Raw genomic sequence first — 20,243 nt, 5'->3', positions numbered from 1 at the left:
TTTTAATACAATATTGTTTTTTAGAAACCCAGGAGATATGTACAAGCCCTGGAGCCTATTGGCAAAGACAACTACGGATTCATTTACGGTATACTGTAAGATATTTTAGTCAGTGTCAAAATGGCGTAATTTGTGTCATGGTTTTGGCTGAGTTCAAAGTCAAAGTCATCCCATACCTGGCCAGTCCTACGCTCAATTTTCATCTGATTCATTAAGAATTCATTATACATTTTACAAAGGGACTAAGTTTTACCTGCAACTTACTAGCTGCTTTCAAAACTCCCAAACTTGGTTGCCCTTTTATTAGACACCAGTGGGATCACCTGAATATAGCTGGGAAGGGTGGGGGCTACAACAAGAAGCTGGTCACTGCTCCTGTAGCTCAAAATATAAACAAAACATCATAAATCATAAAGTGGAAGTGAAGCTACAAGAAACAATATATCAAAATCAGCATATATCCTGTGGGACACGTTGTTGCTGTTAAGATCAGTTTGTAAAACATATAGATCCTCTGTGTTAATTGAACCTAGTTCAGCCGTAAATAAGCGCAAACATGCGCAACATCAAAACCCAGGAGCACATTAATCAAAGCACCTTTATATACATAATAATAAGGCATCGGACAGTGTGGTTTTAAAGTACAAAGTATTAGCTCACTGTAAATCCATGGCAGCACGATTGTGTCCTTAGTTTATGGGAGTCCTTCAATTGCCAGTACCTGCCAGTGCATGTACCACTTGTGTAAAGTTCAAAGTTTCGTAGTCGGCAATGGAAAGTGTAAAGGTGGCCATAGACGCAAAGATCCGCCTGTTTGGCGACATCGCCAAACGAGCTGATCTTTCCCCGATATGCCACTAATGGGCATGGCTATATCGGGGATAATCTGAATGTTCGGCCCTATGGCCGAACGATCGGATTACAATGAGAGCGTAATGGGCTCCGGCAGGACAGTCGGGACAAAATCAAACCTGTCCGATCGACCAAATGACCAATCTCCACCGGACGAAAAAAGTCGGGACTCTCCACACACGGTTCGAAAATCATACAAATCCTCGTTTCGAATGATAGGATCTTTGCATCTATGGCCATTCTTAAGTCCATAAGGAAAGTCTTGTAGCTGCGTCCATTGCTTGGAAGTGTCTAATGTAGGAGGTAGTTTCAGGACTTGCCTCAGGGGAGTCTCATCTGCTATTGTAGAACAGCAGCCTGTTAATTACAGATGGTGTCGCTAGGAGCACTGTTCATAGTAACATGTGATACGATCTCCAAGCCCTCCAGTCGTGTATATGGAGTGTGTAGCAGAATAGTAATTGACAGGATGGCTGTGATCATGCTATAGGCCCCTTACAGTAAAACTGAAACACAGCACACAAGCCAGAAACAGTAAAGAAAAAATATCTTTTTGGCTTAAAAAAACACTTTGGGCACTATGCCTATGTTTTCATAAATATACATCACTTCGCTGATTCTGCCTTGTAATTTAACTTTATTTAAAAACACAGGAATGTGAATTTGTTATACAATAGTGCAGCCACATGTGTATTGTTTTGTCTATTGTTTGTCACTCCTCTGTGTTTTGGTCTGGTGTTCCTGCTTGACCTTGATGCTGTAGTGACAAATACCCAGTCTTGCTATCTGCAAACTTTCAAAGCTTGTAGTTACCCAGACAATGAAGACATTACCCTTCCAAGCTGGTACAAGCAGTCTATAACTTTTCTCCTGTAACTGCAGTAGGATCTGTCTGTACCGGTATATATTTATAGCATCACTGAAGTAGTGTTGATACTTTAATATAATATTGGTTGTAAATCTAAAAATAACATTTAGCCTCATGAAAGGAAATGTAATTATAAGCAACTCTTCAATATGCATCCATCCTTCCTAAAGTCCTATTAGTGTACCCAGTGTTTTTAGCTGCAGTGTCTTGAACTACACAAGCAGCGATTTACCTACCCCACACCAGGACTATAGTTATAGCACTGGGCACAAGGTAACCGTGCACTTTACACCTGACACTCACCAGAACTGAATTTCAGGGACCCCTTTGTACGTTACACATGAATGCTACTTTTTAACTAAACTATATTGTATTGTACTGTTTTTATATAGCACCACACCTGTGCGTAGTGCTTTACAATGTACAAGTGCAGACAGGGGAACTTAGAGCTTTTAGATACACAGTTGGGATGAGATCCCTGGCCCAAGGAGCTTACAATCTATTAGGTCTAATTGTAGGTATAACGAGGGTGTGTAAATTATTGCCCGTCTTCCCTTACAATGCCCATTTTTTGTGCATTGAAAATTTGCTGCAAATTGGCTATGTTTACCAGATCACTTGAACATTTCTGGCTGGGACATGTCTAGAAAATCCAACTAGAAGGGTATCATTGATTGCAGTTTAACTCTAATTTCTGTGAATTTTTCAAGTGATCTGGTAACTCAAACTTGGCACACAGCCACAATGGCGCTGGAATTCTGGAGGAAAACACTCATGACAATTTGCATTACAAAAGTGCACCACGCACTGCATTCCTAAATGAGCCTTCTAGCGTTTTGTCCACATAGAGTTTGTTAGCACCAACTAAGTTCCACTCTGCCACCCTGTGGCCCCTCTGTACTCTCATTAAATATTTCCACTGCTACGCCCCTCACCATCAGCTGCTGATTGGACAGAACAGGAGTTCTTTTCACACCTGCCTGTCGGATACAGATGAGTGAGAAGGAGACTAGGAGGCAAGCAATACAGTTCTGAACTGCTGGATATATTAGGTGTCAGTCAAGGAGAGAGTGTTCCTATACAGTTGATTGGAAATAGTGTAAAAGAAAGTTGTTTTTTAAAGTTGTTGATTTAGGCAGAGCTTATAAAACTGACACAGCAACGAAACAGAGGACTAGGCACCCGGCCAAGTCAAAGTGACACAAAGACTGACACAGGGAAAGAGCACAGACATCGCTGCACTGATAGAATAGCTGTTCCTCTCTAAGGTAAGCACCCAGAGGGCTCATATATTTTCCAAGGTGGGGGAAAGACTGGGAAAATGTGAGGCTCCTTTCAGCTTCTCTCAGCTAGGCAAAAACTGAAATAAGTAGGGGGTGTGGTAGAAGCTATGCAATAGAACCAATGGTATCGTGGGCATAGGGACAGCTGGGAAAGTACGTCTCTTCTCCTGTCAGTTCAATGCTAGGCATCTGCTTATGAGATGATATATCTGCTAAATTTATATACAAAGGTTATAGCCACATTCCACATCTACCAGGCACTGAGCCTGGGAATATATTCCATTACTTCATAAATATCCCACAAAACATCTTCACAGCTTTGCAAATCTTTGAATACTAAAAACATAATGTGCAGTTTAGCAGTAAATGTACTCTCTGTTACTATTCCCTAATCTTCTATCATAGGAGGAGTGTGATTCTCTGGTTTGGGAAGGCTAAAGTTCATAAAGGGTTTTTCGTTGTAAGTCACTGTAAATGCACCGCATTATGTGGTTTGATCAAATTCTAAATCTTTCAGGAAATCCCAAACCGAATCTGAAATTGCATATTAGGATATAACCTGCATAAATACTTTAAGGCACATATCAAATGAAACATTTATACAAAGGAATTCAGGATTAATAATACAAAAAGTAAAAAGAAATAAAATTGTACATATTTATCAAGTTGATAATTTCATTAAAGCACCACATGCCCAAAGCAGCAAATCAAGAGGTAGATCAAGGACCAACCGGATTTCCTTCACACAAGTTTAAGTCATAATAGGGCTCTAAAATATTAAACTGTGAGGCTGTACATGTACAGTATAAGAGTACTGTATGGTAATAATATATTGTATATAGATTTACATAATCTGTTAATGATTTTAATGCAAGTCAAATGTCATAATCAAAATCACACCTATAAACAAAGCAATGTGTGTTTCTTTATTTTTGGGATTGTGCTTAATAATTGTGCCACATACAGTAGCTTTCTCCCCAGAGCTACACATTTCTGCTGGAACACATGTTCAGGACTGTGGCATTCTAGTCTCGGTTCTAGAGAAGTTTATTCTCCCAGACAGCAGCCGGGACAGCACAGAACACTGCAGGTCCGCCATTCCTCCTCCTCCCTCCCATGCTGCTCCCACCTCCTTCCTGCAAACTGTCAGTTCCTCATTCCCCTGTCAACTTATCTTAAAGGCTAGTGAGAAAGTACAAATGTAACCCCTGTTCACAGGGAAATGTTGAAACATCTGTGTTTTAACACCAGTTGTTCAAGTAATGTTACAACACTGTGAATATTAATCATTACCCATTTCTCCATAACCGTGTTTTTTTTTTAATTCCAAAAAACTCACACACTATAGAGCCTATTTGTCATGCTATGTAAAAAGTGGAGTGAAGCATTACCGGTGATATTGCCAAGAGCAACCAATCAGCAATTATATTTCAACAGTTATAAAACAAAAGCAAATATTTGGTTGCTATGAGCAACATCGCCAATAATGTTTCACTCCACTTTTTATACAGCATGATAAATGGACCCCTATGAGTGTAAGATAACAGTGTATGAGGATATATTGCCCATATAGCACCTTTGCATGTGGCATGGCTTTGGTTCTTCTCATAGAGACCTGGAGCTGTGATTGTCATGATGACTTGGATCCCTGCAAATTCCCAGAAGTGTCACAGTTGCCATCACACTAGTATTAACAGGGGTGCGTCACATGGGTGTTTCTGCTCATGATTATTGTGGAGGATTCTTTATAGTGTCATTAGCTGACTGGTGAAAGATGGAGCTAAACTACTAATAGTAACAACTGATGAGTGCTGAATCTGTTAGGACCTGCACCAGGCACAGACAAGTCATCATCTATTTTACTTTTCCACTAGCACCCATGATCCATATGTCCTTGGTCTTTGTCATAAGGGTGCAGGACTTGTGTACTAAAGTATGACTTGGATGAGATCAGCCTGGCTTTAAGAAGGGAAGGTCATGTCAGACACATCTGATTGCATTTTATGATGAGGTTAGTAAGAATCTGGGTAGTGGGGTTGCAGTAGATGTTATGTATTTGGATTTTGAAAAAGCATTTGATACCGTGCCCCACAAATGTCTGCTTTCCAAACTAAGGTCTGTTGAGCTTAGTAAAGTCATTTGCACCTGGATAGGCAACGAGCTACAGTATTGGGTACAGAGGGTAGTTGTTAATGTTGCAACCTTTCTTGGAGTGGGGTCCTGCAGGGTTCTGTATTGGGTTCACTTTTATTTAACTTCATAAATAACATAGGAGAGGGCATTCTAAGCAATGTATCAGTGTTTGCAGATGACACAAAAGTATGCAACCTGTTTAATTCCATCCAGGATGTGGCATCCTTGCAGCAGAATATTGACAATCTGACAATCTGGGTGGCTAAGTGGCAGATGAGATTCAGTGTTGATAAATGTAAAGTCATGCACCTGGGATGTAAAAATGAATGTAAAAATATGCAAGCCACTTATACCTTTAATGCGACTACACTAGGTTAATCCATTATGGAGAAGAACATTGGAGTCCTTGTAGATTATAAACTTAGATGTATCAATCAATGCCAGAGATATGATAACTAAGTATAAATATATAAGAGAATCATATAATAATCTCTCTAATGCTTTATTTACCAGTAGCTCCAGAAGACACAAGGGCACCCTTTCCGATTGGAAGAAAAGAGGTTCCGGATTAATATTCGGAAAGGGTTTTTTTACAGTGAAAGCTGTGAAGTTGTGGAATTCTCTCCCTTAATCTGTCGTACTGGCTGAATACTTGCATCTGATTAGATAGCTTCAAGGAGGGATTCGATGGCTTTGTAGCAAGTGAGGAAATAAAGGGTTATGGAAGATAGCTCATAGTACAAGTGGAATCAGAGACTGGTCTGACTGCTATCTTAAAGTCAGGAACAAATATTCCCCTCTAAGGCAAATTGGAGAGGCTTCAAATTAAGTTTTTTTGCCTTCCACTGGATCAACTAGCAGCTATGCAGGTTTTTATATACAGTAGACATAAAAAGTTGAACTTGATTTATGTGTGTTTATTATTATTTGTGTTGCTGTTAGAGCAGGAGGCATGATGCTACATTCTACTTTATTGTTTGTTTGTTGTAGCAGAATATAATAACTATGGGAGAAGAGTTTGTGCTACTGCCACATTACGGCAAATATAAATGGTACCACTCAACAAGTAATTATTAAGTCAAAAATGCAAAAATGTGGTTAAGATGGTAAAGGAGGGTTCACTCACAGTTCACCTCAGTCCCAAGGTGCAAAGTCCAAAACACTGTATCCAGAAAAGGATGTGAGGATCTCCAATAATAAAGAAACAAATATATAAAAAGTAGAAAAATGTATTAGGACATGAGACCTAATGCGTTTCGTGCCTATTGGGGCACTTACTCATAGCCTATGAGTAAGTGCCCCAATAAGCACGAAACGCGTTAGGTCTTTCTACTTTTTCTACTTTTTATATATTTGTTTCTTTATTATTGGAGATCCTCACATCCTTTTCTGGATACAGTGTTTTGCAGAATATAATAAGTAGAACTTCATAAAACAGCACTATGGTGTAGCAGGCAGTGGCACAAATGCTTCATCATTCTTCTTCTGATATCTTTCAGATGGAATTACCTTCATTTGTGGAACAGAAAGGTACAGTATAAACTTTGGCCTGGAAAACCTAGAAATTGTTTTTATAACAGAACCAATAGCAAAATTACATCGACAAAACATGACAATAAACTTCTCATCATTGGTCTGGCAACTTTTCATTGAGGCTCCATATACTGGCCAATAAGTTGCCAACTTGGTCTGGAGTGGCAGCCCATGCATGGCCAGCTTTATTGTTTAAAATTCAATATTTGTAAGCAGTCCAACTGCCTAATGGCAGTGCAGGAGTTTTTTGTATGCCAATGCAACTTTCAGATAAATAATAAACAGAATGATTAATGTTCAGCATTGCAGAAACAATATTGGCTGCATGAGTTTGGCTTACACATGCATACATTTAATCCTTCAAATATTTTTCAGGTTAATGATTAAAGACACGGTAAGCTCAGATATTGTAATGTTTCTTTTGTGCATAGCACAAGTTATTGTAAATATTTAATTATGGTTTATGTCCTCTATTGTTGTAGGCAGTACTTTTTAGTCCTATTTTATTTTTATTAACCGTTTAGTAATGTTTATACTTTTATTGACCGTCTACCTACTGATGCACATCTACATCACTAGCTCTCTCATCCATTTCGTTTGCACACAGGATAAAGCTGGTCACAAATGGATGGTTGACAAGTTCCATCAAGTATAGCTGACAAATGTCACTGTGAACTCTATCACTGTCATCAAGTGACTGTGAACTCTGAATACATGTAAATTAGTTACACATAATACAAAGTAATGTTGCCAGTAATTCCATTAATCTGTGGTTGGAAAAGGCAGGGGATACACCTCACCATTTCCTATGGAATATAATGTTTGGACAAATAAACTAATCTATGGAATTTGGTAAATCCATGTGTCAGATCATGAGCCAAGAGTATGCAACCAGGTAGTTTGATTGTGCCTCACTAAAACTTCTAGTACATCTGACAAGTGAGTTTGCCTGTGTGCCTGTTTAATGCTTTGGTGGCCTGCATGCCATTCATTTTCTGAAGAGCCAAAGGGAGGGGATTTGACTTAACATTGTCTTACAAACTAATACAATAGAGGGTAGACAAATACCACTCATATATAATATAAATGAACAGCCGTTCAGTTTTATTTGTGATTGTTTCACTTAACCCCTTTTCCTTCTACCTTATATTTACTAAAGGGGTTATTTATCAAGGTCCGAATTTATCTCAATATCGGCTGCTACAAACTCCGAACTAACACGCTCGGGTTTTTAACTCTTATTTATTATTAAATTTTCCCGAAAATTACCTTTGCGGGAAAAACTCAGATTTTCAAGATTTTTTGTGAATTTTCCCTGAAAACCAGAAAGCTCTGAAAACATTGTGAAATTGCCCAAAACCCCCGACACAACCAAAAATCAATGGGACTGTTCCCATTGACTTTTATGCAACCTCGACAGGTTTGAGATGCTGTGTTTTTATATTTGGGCTTTTTAGCCCTCGGGGTTTAATAAATTCCGAAAAATTCGTGATTTTTTTTAAAAGCATATTATAACACAAAAAATCACAAATTGTTCGGATTTCTTGGAATTTCGGGTATTCGGAGCTTAGTAAATAAACCCCTAAGTGTTGCCTATGTGTTGAATTGCTTTTTCAGAAAAGGCCAATACTCTGGGGGGTGCTAAAATGGAAGGACCCCCCCCCCAATAGATATATTCGCTATTTGTTTCCCCTGGGCCAGTGTTCCTTTTAGGAAAAATGCACTGTAAATGCTTAAGTTTACGTTTGCTGTAGGACAGCTGATTTAAGAAAAATAGTAGTACAGCGCTCTATTCCCCATATGTTATAAAAGGCACTAAAGTCAGTAAAGTAAAGTAAAGTCTGCCAGCTGATATTTATAAAAACTTGTTAATAATAATCATTATTTTTTCTCAGTATATTCATATCTCTAGATCAATTCCTTTGTCTGTAATTTCATTCTTTTGTTCTCTTAACGTTTTTTATAGATGGTTTAAATTTGCCATTCCGTATTGCTGACATCATTGCTAAGAAGCGTGACGGCTTACCCCTTTCAGCAGAGGAGATTAGACACGTGGTGCAGGCAGCTACAAGAGGCCATGCTCAGGACAGCCAACTGGGTAAATAGGATACAGGCTTTCAGGCAGGATATAGAGGTTGGCAAACTGAAATAATGTTTCTGCAAAGGAATGCAAAAAAATTATCAGAAGTTGCTTTTGTGTATATATATATATATATATATACAGTGGTGTGAAAAACTATTTGCCCCCTTCCTGATTTCTTATTCTTTTGCATGTTTGTCACACTTAAATGTTTCTGCTCATCAAAAACCGTTAACTATTAGTCAAAGATAACATAATTGAACACAAAATGCAGTTTTTAAATGAAGGTTTACGTTATTAAGGGAGAAAAAAAACTCCAAATCTACATGGGCCTGTGTGAAAAAGTGATTGCCCCCCTTGTTAAAAAATAACGTAACTGTGGTTTATCACACCTGAGTTCAATTTCAAAGGTTATAAAGCCATTTCTAAAGCTTTGGGACTCCAGCGAACCACAGTGAGAGCCATTATCCACAAATGGCAAAAACATGGAACAGTGGTGAACCTTCCCAGGAGTGGCCGGCCGACCAAAATGACCCCAAGAGCGCAGAGACAACTCATCCGAGAGGCCACAAAAGACCCCAGGACAACATCTAAAGAACTGCAGGCCTCACTTGCCTCAATTAAGGTCAGTGTTCACGACTCCACCATAAGAAAGAGACTGGGCAAAAACGGCCTGCATGGCACATTTCCAAGGCGCAAACCACTTTTAAGCAAAAAGAACATTAAGGCTCGTCTCAATTTTGCTAAAAAACATCTCAATGATTGCCAAGACTTTTGGGAAAATACCTTGTGGACCGACGAGACAAAAGTTGAACTTTTTGGAAGGTGCGCGTCCCGTTACATCTGGCGTAAAAGTAACACAGCATTTCAGAAAAAGAACATCATACCAACAGTAAAATATGGTGGTGGTAGTGTGATGGTCTGGGCTTGTTTTGCTGCTTCAGGACCTGGAAGACTTGCTGTGATAGATGGAACCATGAATTCTACTGTCTACCAAAAAATCCTGAAGGAGAATGTCCGGCCATCTGTTCGTCAACTCAAGCTGAAGCGATCTTGGTGCTGCAGCAGGACAATGACCCAAAACACACCAGCAAATCCACCTCTGAATGGCTGAAGAAAAACAAAATGAAGACTTTGGAGTGGCCTAGTCAAAGTCCTGACCTGAATCCTATTGAGATGTTGTGGCATGACCTTAAAAAGGCGGTTCATGCTAGAAAACCCTCAAATAAAGCTGAATTACAACAATTCTGCAAAGATGAGTGGGCCAAAATTCCTCCAGAGCGCTGTAAAAGACTCGTTGCAAGTTATCGCAAACGCTTGATTGCAGTTATTGCTGCTAAGGGTGGCCCAACCAGTTATTAGGTTCAGGGGGCAATTACTTTTTCACACAGGTTTGGATTTCTTTTCTCCCTAAATAATAAAAACCCTCATTTAAAAACTGCATTTTGTGTTTACTTGTGTTATCTTTGACTAATAGTTAAATGTGTTTGATGATCAGAAACATTTTGTGTGACAAACATGCAAAAGAATAAGAAATCAGGAAGGGGGCAAATAGTTTTTCACACCACTGTATATATATATATATTATCAGTCAAAAAAAATCACACCATATTATATACAAATAAGAAACCTGAGCTTGGTGGTTTTTAAGTTGCCTCTCTTTCTTGCCATAAATGTATGTCCCATAAAACGTCATTAATGTAATAGACATTGAAATGTCAACATTTATCACATCAGAACTAAAATGTTTTGCCCCAGGTGCCCTTCTCATGGCAGTCCGACTCTGTGGAATGGACCCACAGGAGACCCTAGCTCTAACCAAGGAGTTTGTTGCCTCTGGGTGTGTATTACAGTGGCCAACGGAATGGAATGGAGTTTTGGTGGACAAGCACTCCACAGGAGGTGTGGGGGACAAAGTCAGCTTGCCTCTGGCACCAGCACTTGCAGCTTGTGGCTGCAAGGTATAGTATTTTCCAAGAACATTAAGCATAATGCACTGTAATAGGTTATATTTTTTATGTGTCAAAATGATTGGGAAAATTATAGGGTAAATGATTCCTTATCTTTTTTTAGTGTAAATGTTACTGTAGGTAGATAGTAAGGCTCAAGCCATGGACTTTCAGTAAGAGCTGGTACTCTACAGCGACTGACACAAGTGCTGTCAGAACAGTATCACTTAGTAACCCAAAAGTAAGCTTTTACTTATCTCAGCTGAGGCATATTCCAGATGTATGCAATATTTGGAAGTTCATCAAGAAATGTGTAAGGCGTGGGGTGCAACGTTTCTCAGAATGGCATTGGGGACTGTTTGGTGTTGGCTTTATGTTCATGAAACTGGCACTGGAAAATGTGGCGACAAAACATCCATATAGACCCTGTAAAATAAATCCCTACAAAAAACACCCATAGACCAATGTAGTATAATAATGTGTATAAAAATCCCTGTGAAAAAAAGTCACTGCGCCATAGACCATGATGTATTTTGCATGGAAAAAATTGCCATCAAAAAAGTAGCTGAAAAAAAAAATGCTTTTGACTTCAATGCATTTTGCTCATTTTCACCATTGACTGCTTTTCTCATCACAAATGGTAGAATATATATAATATATAAATAGTCAAATACTATTTTCCTTGTTTGTTATAATATATAAATGTAGCTATAAATATACTTAGCCTATGATTAAGGGAGTTGTTCCTGAGAGGCGTCAGGTGATGTTGGTCTGTAACCTGTTGCAATAAACCACATGCTCCATATTTTCAAGTACGATAAATATACTTGGATGTAATTATGGTGTAATTCATCATGTGAAAAGCTTGCATGAGACATGAGTCAAAAACAGTCACCATTAGGTCAGTCGGTGCACAGGCGGATATCCAGCTATATGTTATATTTGAGCATGAAGACCTGAGACTGTGGTAGAGGTTTACTTTCCATCAGAACAATGACAATAAATACACATCCAAAACCACACTGGAGAGGTTTACATGAATGTCTTAGAATGGCCCAATCAAAGGCTAGATCTCAATCCAATTTAGATTCAATACCTAAATCTTTATTATTTAGTTGTTTTACTGTATTTAATTGTTTTATTAAACTTTTCCTTTAAAAAAATATTTTAAACCTGTGTTAGTGTGTATTTTGTGTAAATCAAATGGTAGAGATCCCAGTTAAATCCATTTGAATTCCAGGTTATATCATCATCATTTATTTATATAGCACTGTCAGGAAACGCAGTGCTTTGTTGCATTAGAACAAAACGTTGAATACTTATGCAAGGCACTGAAAAAACATGATAGATAGATAGATAGATAGATAAATTTATCTATCTATCATCTATCATCTATCTATCCTGTACATTGTTATTTTAGTAACTAATTGTTTATAGGGCAATTTACAGGGAACTTTGCTGGAAAATAAACTAGTTACTAAGCCTGTGCACATATCAGACAAATGGGGACGCACTGTTTCAGCAGCTTTGCAGCTTTCGATTTTCAGTGAGTTTTTGCTCAGTAGTGTTTGCTATGTAAATGCTGATAGGCAGGTGACTCCGTTACCTTGCACCCATTGTCACTAACTTATGTACAACCTAGAGGACAACCAAGGGGATGCCCACATTCAGCCCCAGCCCACACCTTATCAATACCAAACTGTTGAACACAAGCAGCACTATATTTGTTGTAGCAATATGTGCCTATTTTTTTTTGTACTTTGCCCCCACAATACATAAATGAGCCCTAAAGTGATTTTTGTTCTGCTTATTAAAGTCTGCTTTTCTTAGGTTCCTATGATCAGTGGGAGAGGACTGGGACATACTGGTGGAACTTTAGATAAGTTGGAGTCTATTCCTGGGTTCAGCCCTCAGCAGAGTCCTGCACAGGTATAAATCGGTAGTAAGCATATTCTAAGTGTGGATGTGGTTATTATTCTTCATGGGCAAGGGAAAGAAATAAGAGCTAACAAACTAAATGGTTAAGCAGAAATGTGAGCAAAATGTTGTAACACTATCAGACGAGTAACATCTACTTTATTGGTTGTTTTGCTGCAGGTAGGTAAAAACAATTGCAGATATAAGAAAAGATTAATGTATAAATTATTTATTGAATTTATGGCAAATATTGGCAAAAGATGATTTACATACATTCTGCATTCACATACACGTGTAACTTGATGTGCAGCATCTGCACTGGCATCTACTAAGGTTTATTGAAGGTTTCTGCTTTCTGTTCAGATGTTAGAGATCCTGCGTTCAGTCGGATGCTGCATTGTTGGACAGTCTAAAGATCTGGTGCCTGCTGATAAGATTTTCTATGAGATGCGGGATGTGACAGCAACAGTGGACAGTCTGCCACTGATTACAGGTGCTGCCGTTTCACCTTTCTACTTTGGCCTATTTGTCTGTTTTGTATTCTCTCTTATTGCATTTCTACACTTTCATAGTATCAAATTGCTATTCACTTCAAATTACAAATAGATTCCACTAACAAGTGCCTTGTCTTGGGAACACTCTGGGACTTGCTTTTGTTAATTACTGCACTCCAAAAAAAGACACAGTTGTCAGGTATGGTAGAGCCACAAGTTGTTACTATTCCGCAAATATCCCAACACCAATATTGAGGTTCAAATAGATTGGTAGTAGTTGGCTCGGGTGCACCTGCCCCGAGCCCTGCTCTTATTACACGATCCTCCACACGTTATTCCCCACAAGGGGCCCAAAGCCAGGTACATGGCTACAAAGTAAAGGAATGTTCAAATGCGGAGCGACGAGATGTACAACATGTTCTGTTGTTCAGGTTACGGACAGCTTTGAATCAAGGATCACGCATGAGAAGTATAGAATTGATGAATTTGTGAATTGTAATACAAAATCTGTAGTATATTTATTAACATGTGGAGCCTGCCAGAAACAGTACGTATGCTGTACAATTAGATCGTTAAAGGAGAGAATGAGGGAGCATATAAATTCTATAAAATCAGGAAGTGAGACTACGGTGGTGGCAAGGCATTTCAAGAAGTGTAATAATAGCAATATAGGGAGGCTTAAAGTACAAGGGATAGAGCATGTAACTATAGGACCAAGGGGTGGCAACCTGCAGGCGAAGTTGTTGTGAACAGAAGTGAAATGGATTCACAATTTACTCACGAGACAGCCGCAGGGATTAAACTCTATCTTTGACATTAGTTGTTATATCTAATAGCTCTGTGGAATGAAATAGAGATTGCATCAATTAATTTTTTAAAAATAAGAATAAATCATAAATGGATCACCTTATGAACTAATGGAACCTTTTTTTTTTTAATGATTAAGTAAAAACCTTGTATCCACGATATGTAACTGAAAGTGGGATTTTAAAAAGTAACGCATATTTACATAGTTTAGATATTATTTAAATTGTAACAACACAGGGAGAAACATATAAACGTATGTAACAGTTTATCGAATTAATTGGAACTATTTTGCAGTTTTGGAAATGTTAGATGAACGATATAGTTATTTTATGAATGTGAATGTTTTTTTTATATTGGCTATATGCATGTGGTGCTAATTAGTGCATTATTTAAATTAGCTCACCTCTGTGAGGAGAAGGGGAGTTCCCCATGTGGGTATAAGTGGTGGTATGGAACTGAGCATGCCCAGGTCTCTGATGAAGTACATAGTTACAAAACGCGTCAGACCATGAGCTAGCATTTAGTTTTAAACTGATGTAATTAATAAAGGTTGATCTTTTGACTTTGGAGTGCGCTGCAACGTCTTGGATGTGCATGGTAGAGCCACAATACTCAGCATTCACTGGGTTATGAAAACTAGACCAATGAAAGTTGCCTGTCCCTTAGTAGAATGTGCAGCAACACTAGTAGCATAGCAATGATACCATTGTCCATGGCATATCTTGTGCAGCTTCTGTTATCAGCAAGAAGGTTGCTGAGAATATTTCAGCCCTTATCCTGGATGTGAAGTTTGGTGAAGCAGCTCAGAGTCCAACCCTGGAGGAAGCAAGGATTTTGGCAAAGAGCCTTGTAAGTCCTATTTACATTATTTTATGCTGGTTATGTTACTTACTAAAAACAGCTATCCTAGTTTATTGGGGCTAGGTTTTCCCTTCTGCATGATAAAAGCTTAAAGGGACCTCCTCACTAGAGTTTTGCACTGTTTGCATTGATGTAATTCTTTTATGGTTTCAGACACTTGCCAAGGCTTCATTGATTTCAGGACCAAAGTAGTGTTTTTTATATTTAAAGAATATCTTTTTCAACAACCCATCATGGAGTTCAGAAAACTTGTCTTATTTTTATTAGGTTAGATGTATGACAGACTTAGTAACAGTACAGCACTGTGAATTTGTTTTGAGTTTTTGTAATCACCTTGATTTAGAATATGTTCACATTATAAATCACAACATATTCACAAAGGTGAAATGTATTCTGAGCTTGTAATCGTGTATTTTTCCTTAGGTCAATGCTGGAGTCTCTCTTGGCATACCAACATCTGCCCTAGTTTCTAACATGGATAGTCCAATTGGCCGTTGCGTGGGAAATACCCTGGAGGTGAAAGAGGCACTAGAGTGCATGGAGGGTGCTGGTCCTGGTGACCTTCGAGAACTGGTGATACATACAGGTCTGGATGCTCCAGAATAAGGGCTCCTAAATAAAATTCTAAAAACAGATGTGACCAGTGGAACCACTGGCAGCATTTATCTGTCTATGTAGTAGTGTCTATGTCCAATATTCACTTATTTGCTGTCAGAAGGAGTTATTTAATAATACATGTGCTTTTCAACAATAAAAAAAATATAAAAAACATATAAAATTATGGACTGACAGTGCTCATATTCTCATTTTGTGAATGATTTCCTAGTTCCCCTTTTGAATCAGTATATTTAATTCCGTAATGGCTTTCATATCCACCTTCAAAACCTTCTCTTGTTTTCTTACAGGTGGCCATCTCCTCTGGCTGTGTGGTCAGGCTTCTTCAGAGAGCCATGGTTCAGAGAAAATTGCCAAAGCTTTGGATGATGGCTCAGCTTTGCAGTGTTTCCGTGAAATGCTGGAAGTGCAAGGAGTACCTTCAGATATAGCGAGGACGCTTAGCTCTACTAGTAAACTTCGCCAAGCATCCCATCAAGAGCTGCTTAGGGTAAAAAAATCAGGTGGGTCCACTCAAGTAGGTAACTTCAGTTTTGGCATCATCCCTGTAAAATCTTGAAAAAATAACTGTTGCTAAACATTACAAACCCTTCTGTTCGGGACTGTAAATTGTATTTTTTTGTCTAGCAGACAATATGCCCCTTCAAGTATAATGAGCTTTTCATTGACCACCTTAAATAATATTTGGGTAATAAGCAGGGGTGCTTCGCCAATGAGGCGAGTTGAGGCTGTCGCCTCAGGCGGCAGCGCCCCACTAGGTACCAGGGGCAGCAAAAATGCTGCTCCTGGTACTTTAAGAGCGAATTTCTGAGGGAGGGGGGCAGCAGCAACTGCTGCTGCCTCAGGCGGCGGAGGGGCCAGGATCGCCCCTGGTAATAAGGCTCATTTATAAACACAAGTGCAATGTGCAAACTAACATGGATTCGAAAATGCACTCAATAAAAGTACTTACACCTATACAGTGTGTTTAACATCTTGCAGCAAGTACCTATGCAGCTGCTCAGCCTGTTCTGATACATTTCAAATACTGTAAGTGCAAAGTATAGGGTTCAATGGATAAAAAAATGAGCCCTGGAATTAACATGTGCCTTGTGCTACATCACTTTGCATCTATATTCATAAACCATGTGTATGGCGCAGTTTACCCTATTTAGCATAAAGATACCAGCTTTCAAATCCTAAATTGCCAAAATTCATGGTCACATAATAAATGCACATTACAGGGTTGCAATTATTACATTTCAGTTATCTTTTAGAATGTTAAAGAATGGCCAATTGTAAGAAACTTTTCAATTGGTCTTCATTCTTTGTTTTTTATAGCTTTTTTTAATTATTTGCCTTTTTCTTCTGACACTTTTCAGATTTCAAATGGGGGTCACCCATATAACAAATGCGCTGTAAACTTACAAATGTATTGTTATTATTAAATTTTATTTCTCATCTTTCTATTCAGGTCAACTCCAATTCATATTTCACTCTCTTATTCAAATCAGTGCATGGTTGCTGGGGTAATTTGGGCATAGCAACCTGGAGAGCTGTTTAATAAAAAGCTAAATAACTAAAAAAAACACAAATAATAAAACATGAAAACCAATTGCAAATGGTCTCACAATATCACTCTCTACATCATTATAAAGGTACCTGCTCCTTGCTCCCTGCGACCACAGCACTGAATTCTTCTGCGCATCAATGCCTTCTCCGGGTTTTGATGCACATGTCTATGTGCTTGCGTCTTTTTACTTGTGATGTCATCGCGCTTGGTGCAAAATTTTAAAATTTAAAGGGCCTCAACCAAATATTCACTGCCCAACTTCAAGGTCTAGTCCATAGTACCTGGATGTGTTTTCCAAGTCTGATATTTGTTCTTGACACCCTGCCTGTCCCTGACTTTGCCATTCTGTAGCCTGTATTGGCCACTGCCTGTTACTGACCTTTTTTGGATCCTGTGTACCGTGCTACTGTTTGGTGTTGACCCTGGCTTGTGACCTTGACTACACTTCTGCTCTCTGATTTGGTACAGTATTGCCCGTTTGGTATTGACCTGGTCTGTTCCACATCTATGCTGCATGCTCCCCCATCCCTTCCATATGTTTGGTTACCTAGCATGCTCAGAACTCTTTCCTTGGTCTTCTCACATTAAGTCCAGGAGGTATCTAAGAAGCAGAGGACTCCTCCCGTAGCCAAAGGCAGCTACTATAGGCAGAAGAGTGAGCTATGACCGGGTCCTTGAAGTTAGTTCTGGGTTTTGCATACCCTACGTTACAATCATACTAAAACGTAACTTCAAGGTGAACAACCCCTTTAAATTCAAACATTGCAGCCCTCTTAGCTGGATTTTCAAGTGATCTGGTAACCCCAATTAAGTAGTCTTCCTCAATGATGCTCACATTCTGTAGTTATTGCTGCATTGTAGGAGGTAATCATGGCAATTTGTGTCTGATTTACCACTTTGCACTTGTGTTAATAAACAAGCCTTTAGAGATCTTGGAGGGAAGTATATCAGTATGGCAAGAAATATCTGTCATATCTGTCTGATTAACCTCTATGATTATTGTAACAGGGCAGATTTAGAATTTCACTTCCTTGTATATAGTTCTGTTATCTATGGAACTCTCTGCATTCTCATTAATGTGAATTTCTATGAAAAAGAAGCAAGATATTTGAACAGAAGAGCTGAAAAAACATAAACAACAGTATAATCTCTGTAAGAAAAAAAAAGCTGTGCTTATATGGATGGTTTACATTATAGAATGAGGTGTATTGTAAGAAAGTGCTATAAGAAAGTCAGACAGTATTAACTATTTGTTCCTTCTTCCTCACCAGGAACAGTAAAGCTGATCCGAGCCAAACCTATTGCAGAAATACTGAATGCACTGGGAGCTGGTCGAAGCAAAGCAAATGATCCAATAAACCACAGTGTTGGGGCAGAGCTCCTGGTGAGCCTGGGTCAGCACGTAGAGGAAGGCAAGTATTATCTACTTTTTTCATAATTTACCCTCATTTACCCAAATGCATAGGAAAATGTTATTAATAATAGCAGCTAAATATTTTAAGAGACAGGATGAAAAATTTAAATGAAATTGACAAAAAATATGAATACATCTAAAACCTCTAAAAATTTTGAGATTTTGAACAATTTTTAGAAAAAAAAAATCCAAAAAACTCTAAGGGGCACATTTATTTAGGGTCGAATATCGAGGGTTAATTAACCCTCGATATCCGACCGTCTAAGTAAAATCCTTCAAATTCTAATATCGAAGTCGAAGGATTTACCGCATTTCCTTCGTTCGAATGATTTGAAGGATTTTAATCCATCGATCGAACGCTTTTCCTTCGATCAAAAAAAGCTAGGAAAGCCTAACATTGATGCTCGGTAGGTTTTAGGTGGCGAAGTAGGTGGTCCAAGTTTTTTTTAAAGAGACAGTACTTCGACTATCGAATGGTCGAATAGTCGAACGATTTTTAGTTTGAATCGTTCGAACATCAAAGTAGCCAATTCGATGGTCAAAGTAGCCAAAAAATACTTAAAAATTCGAAGTATTTTTTATTCTATTCCTTCACTCGAGCTAAGTTAATGTGCCCCTAAAAGTCCAAATTGATTTAAAGTGGTCCAATAAGATCAACACAGTTCCCATTGACTTCTATAGGACCTGGTGAGTTGTGTTTTGAGGTTTTCGTGATTATGGCACTAAATAAATCTAGAATTTTTAGAGCTGTAAAAAAGAAAATAAGGAAAACCAATTTTTTGAGATTCGTGAAAAAAAACTAAATTTGATTGTTAGTATATCAGCCTCTTAGTATTTATGATGTTGTACAAACAGTTTTGATGAAAACTGTTTGTTACCATGAGAAGGGGTGCATATACAAAAAATCACTGAGTCGTGGTTCTGACTCATTTTTTTATTATAACATCTCCAATATTTACCTTTATATTTATGCTAATCCTTTTAAGGCGACCCTTGGATTAGAATTCACTATGAGAACCCTCAACTTCAAGATGAACAGAGGGAATATCTTCAAGAAGCAATTTGCATTGCAGAGCTGCCTTGTTTCATTCCTCTGCCTCTCATCAGGGAAATTATTCCATCCCAATGCAATAAAGAAGATGTGCCTGCTATGCGAAGAGAAGGGGAGATCAACTAAAAGAGGCAATGCTCAAAGAACCCTCATGGCCATATCAGTGCTGTTCTGAGAGCTGTGAACAGAGTTTAACACAGACCTTTCAATGTAATATTTGGAGCCCAGAACACAGGGGGACATGGTTAATTGCACTACAGTATGTCACAAGGTGCAGACACAAGAATGTAATTAGGCTTTCATTGGAGTGTCAGCTCCTGGCAATTCAGAAAGACAGGACTACTTTCTTGCAAAACTAAACTTCGGAAGAGATGTCTAGCCTGCAGCCCCTCAGCAATACATAGCTAGCTCACCAATAGCCTTCTGTGAATTCTGGTTCAGTAGATGGAACTACAACTTAAAGGGTTTGTTCACCTTCCAGCACTTTTTTTCAGTTCATTTCAGTTCATTTGGTTTCAGATAGTTTACCAGAAATAAATACTTATTTCTGGTAAACTATCTGAAACTGTCTAACTGCTTTTTATTTTCTGTTTGTGACTGTTTTACTAATATTGAAGTGTAAAGTTTCATTTTTCACCTTCTAAAGCAGCTCTGAGAGTGGGGGTTACCGACCCTGTAAACTGTTCTAAATTGATACATTAAGTTGATACATTTCTTATCTTTGTCACTGCTAAGCAGAATCTCTGGGTTTTATTAAAAGGGAACTCCACAAAATATAACAAGCTTTTTGAAGAGTAAACATAATGTAAAGCAACTTTGCAATATACATCAATT

General features: G+C 38.4%; 1 protein-coding gene across 1 annotated transcript; it reads left to right on the top strand.

The window, feature by feature from the left end:
- The first annotated feature begins 2,719 nt into the window (after positions 1-2,719).
- On the top strand, positions 2,720-19,934 carry tymp.L (thymidine phosphorylase L homeolog). The gene is made up of 11 exons (XM_018251423.2): positions 2,720-2,988; positions 6,636-6,666; positions 8,636-8,767; positions 10,508-10,710; positions 12,529-12,627; positions 12,979-13,108; positions 14,647-14,765; positions 15,201-15,363; positions 15,683-15,895; positions 18,216-18,356; positions 19,345-19,934. Exons 2-11 carry the CDS (start codon positions 6,636-6,638, stop codon positions 19,533-19,535), a joined length of 1,422 nt encoding a protein of 473 aa, XP_018106912.2. The 5' UTR covers positions 2,720-2,988; the 3' UTR covers positions 19,536-19,934.
- The last annotated feature ends 309 nt before the right edge of the window (positions 19,935-20,243 follow it).

The sequence above is a fragment of the Xenopus laevis genome, chromosome 3L (genome assembly GCF_017654675.1).
Source record: "Xenopus laevis strain J_2021 chromosome 3L, Xenopus_laevis_v10.1, whole genome shotgun sequence".
NCBI classification, from domain to species: Eukaryota; Metazoa; Chordata; class Amphibia; order Anura; family Pipidae; genus Xenopus; species Xenopus laevis.
This window is presented reverse-complemented; position numbering and strand designations above follow the sequence as displayed.

Bases quoted from the DNA above. Each gene is read 5' to 3' on its own strand.
- tymp.L (XM_018251423.2), top strand. From the start codon at position 6,636: ATGGAATTACCTTCATTTGTGGAACAGAAAG. The intron at 12,628-12,978 runs GTATAAATCGGT...CTTTCTGTTCAG, and splicing joins CTCAGCAGAGTCCTGCACAG to ATGTTAGAGATCCTGCGTTC. The intron at 14,766-15,200 runs GTAAGTCCTATT...ATTTTTCCTTAG, and splicing joins GGATTTTGGCAAAGAGCCTT to GTCAATGCTGGAGTCTCTCT.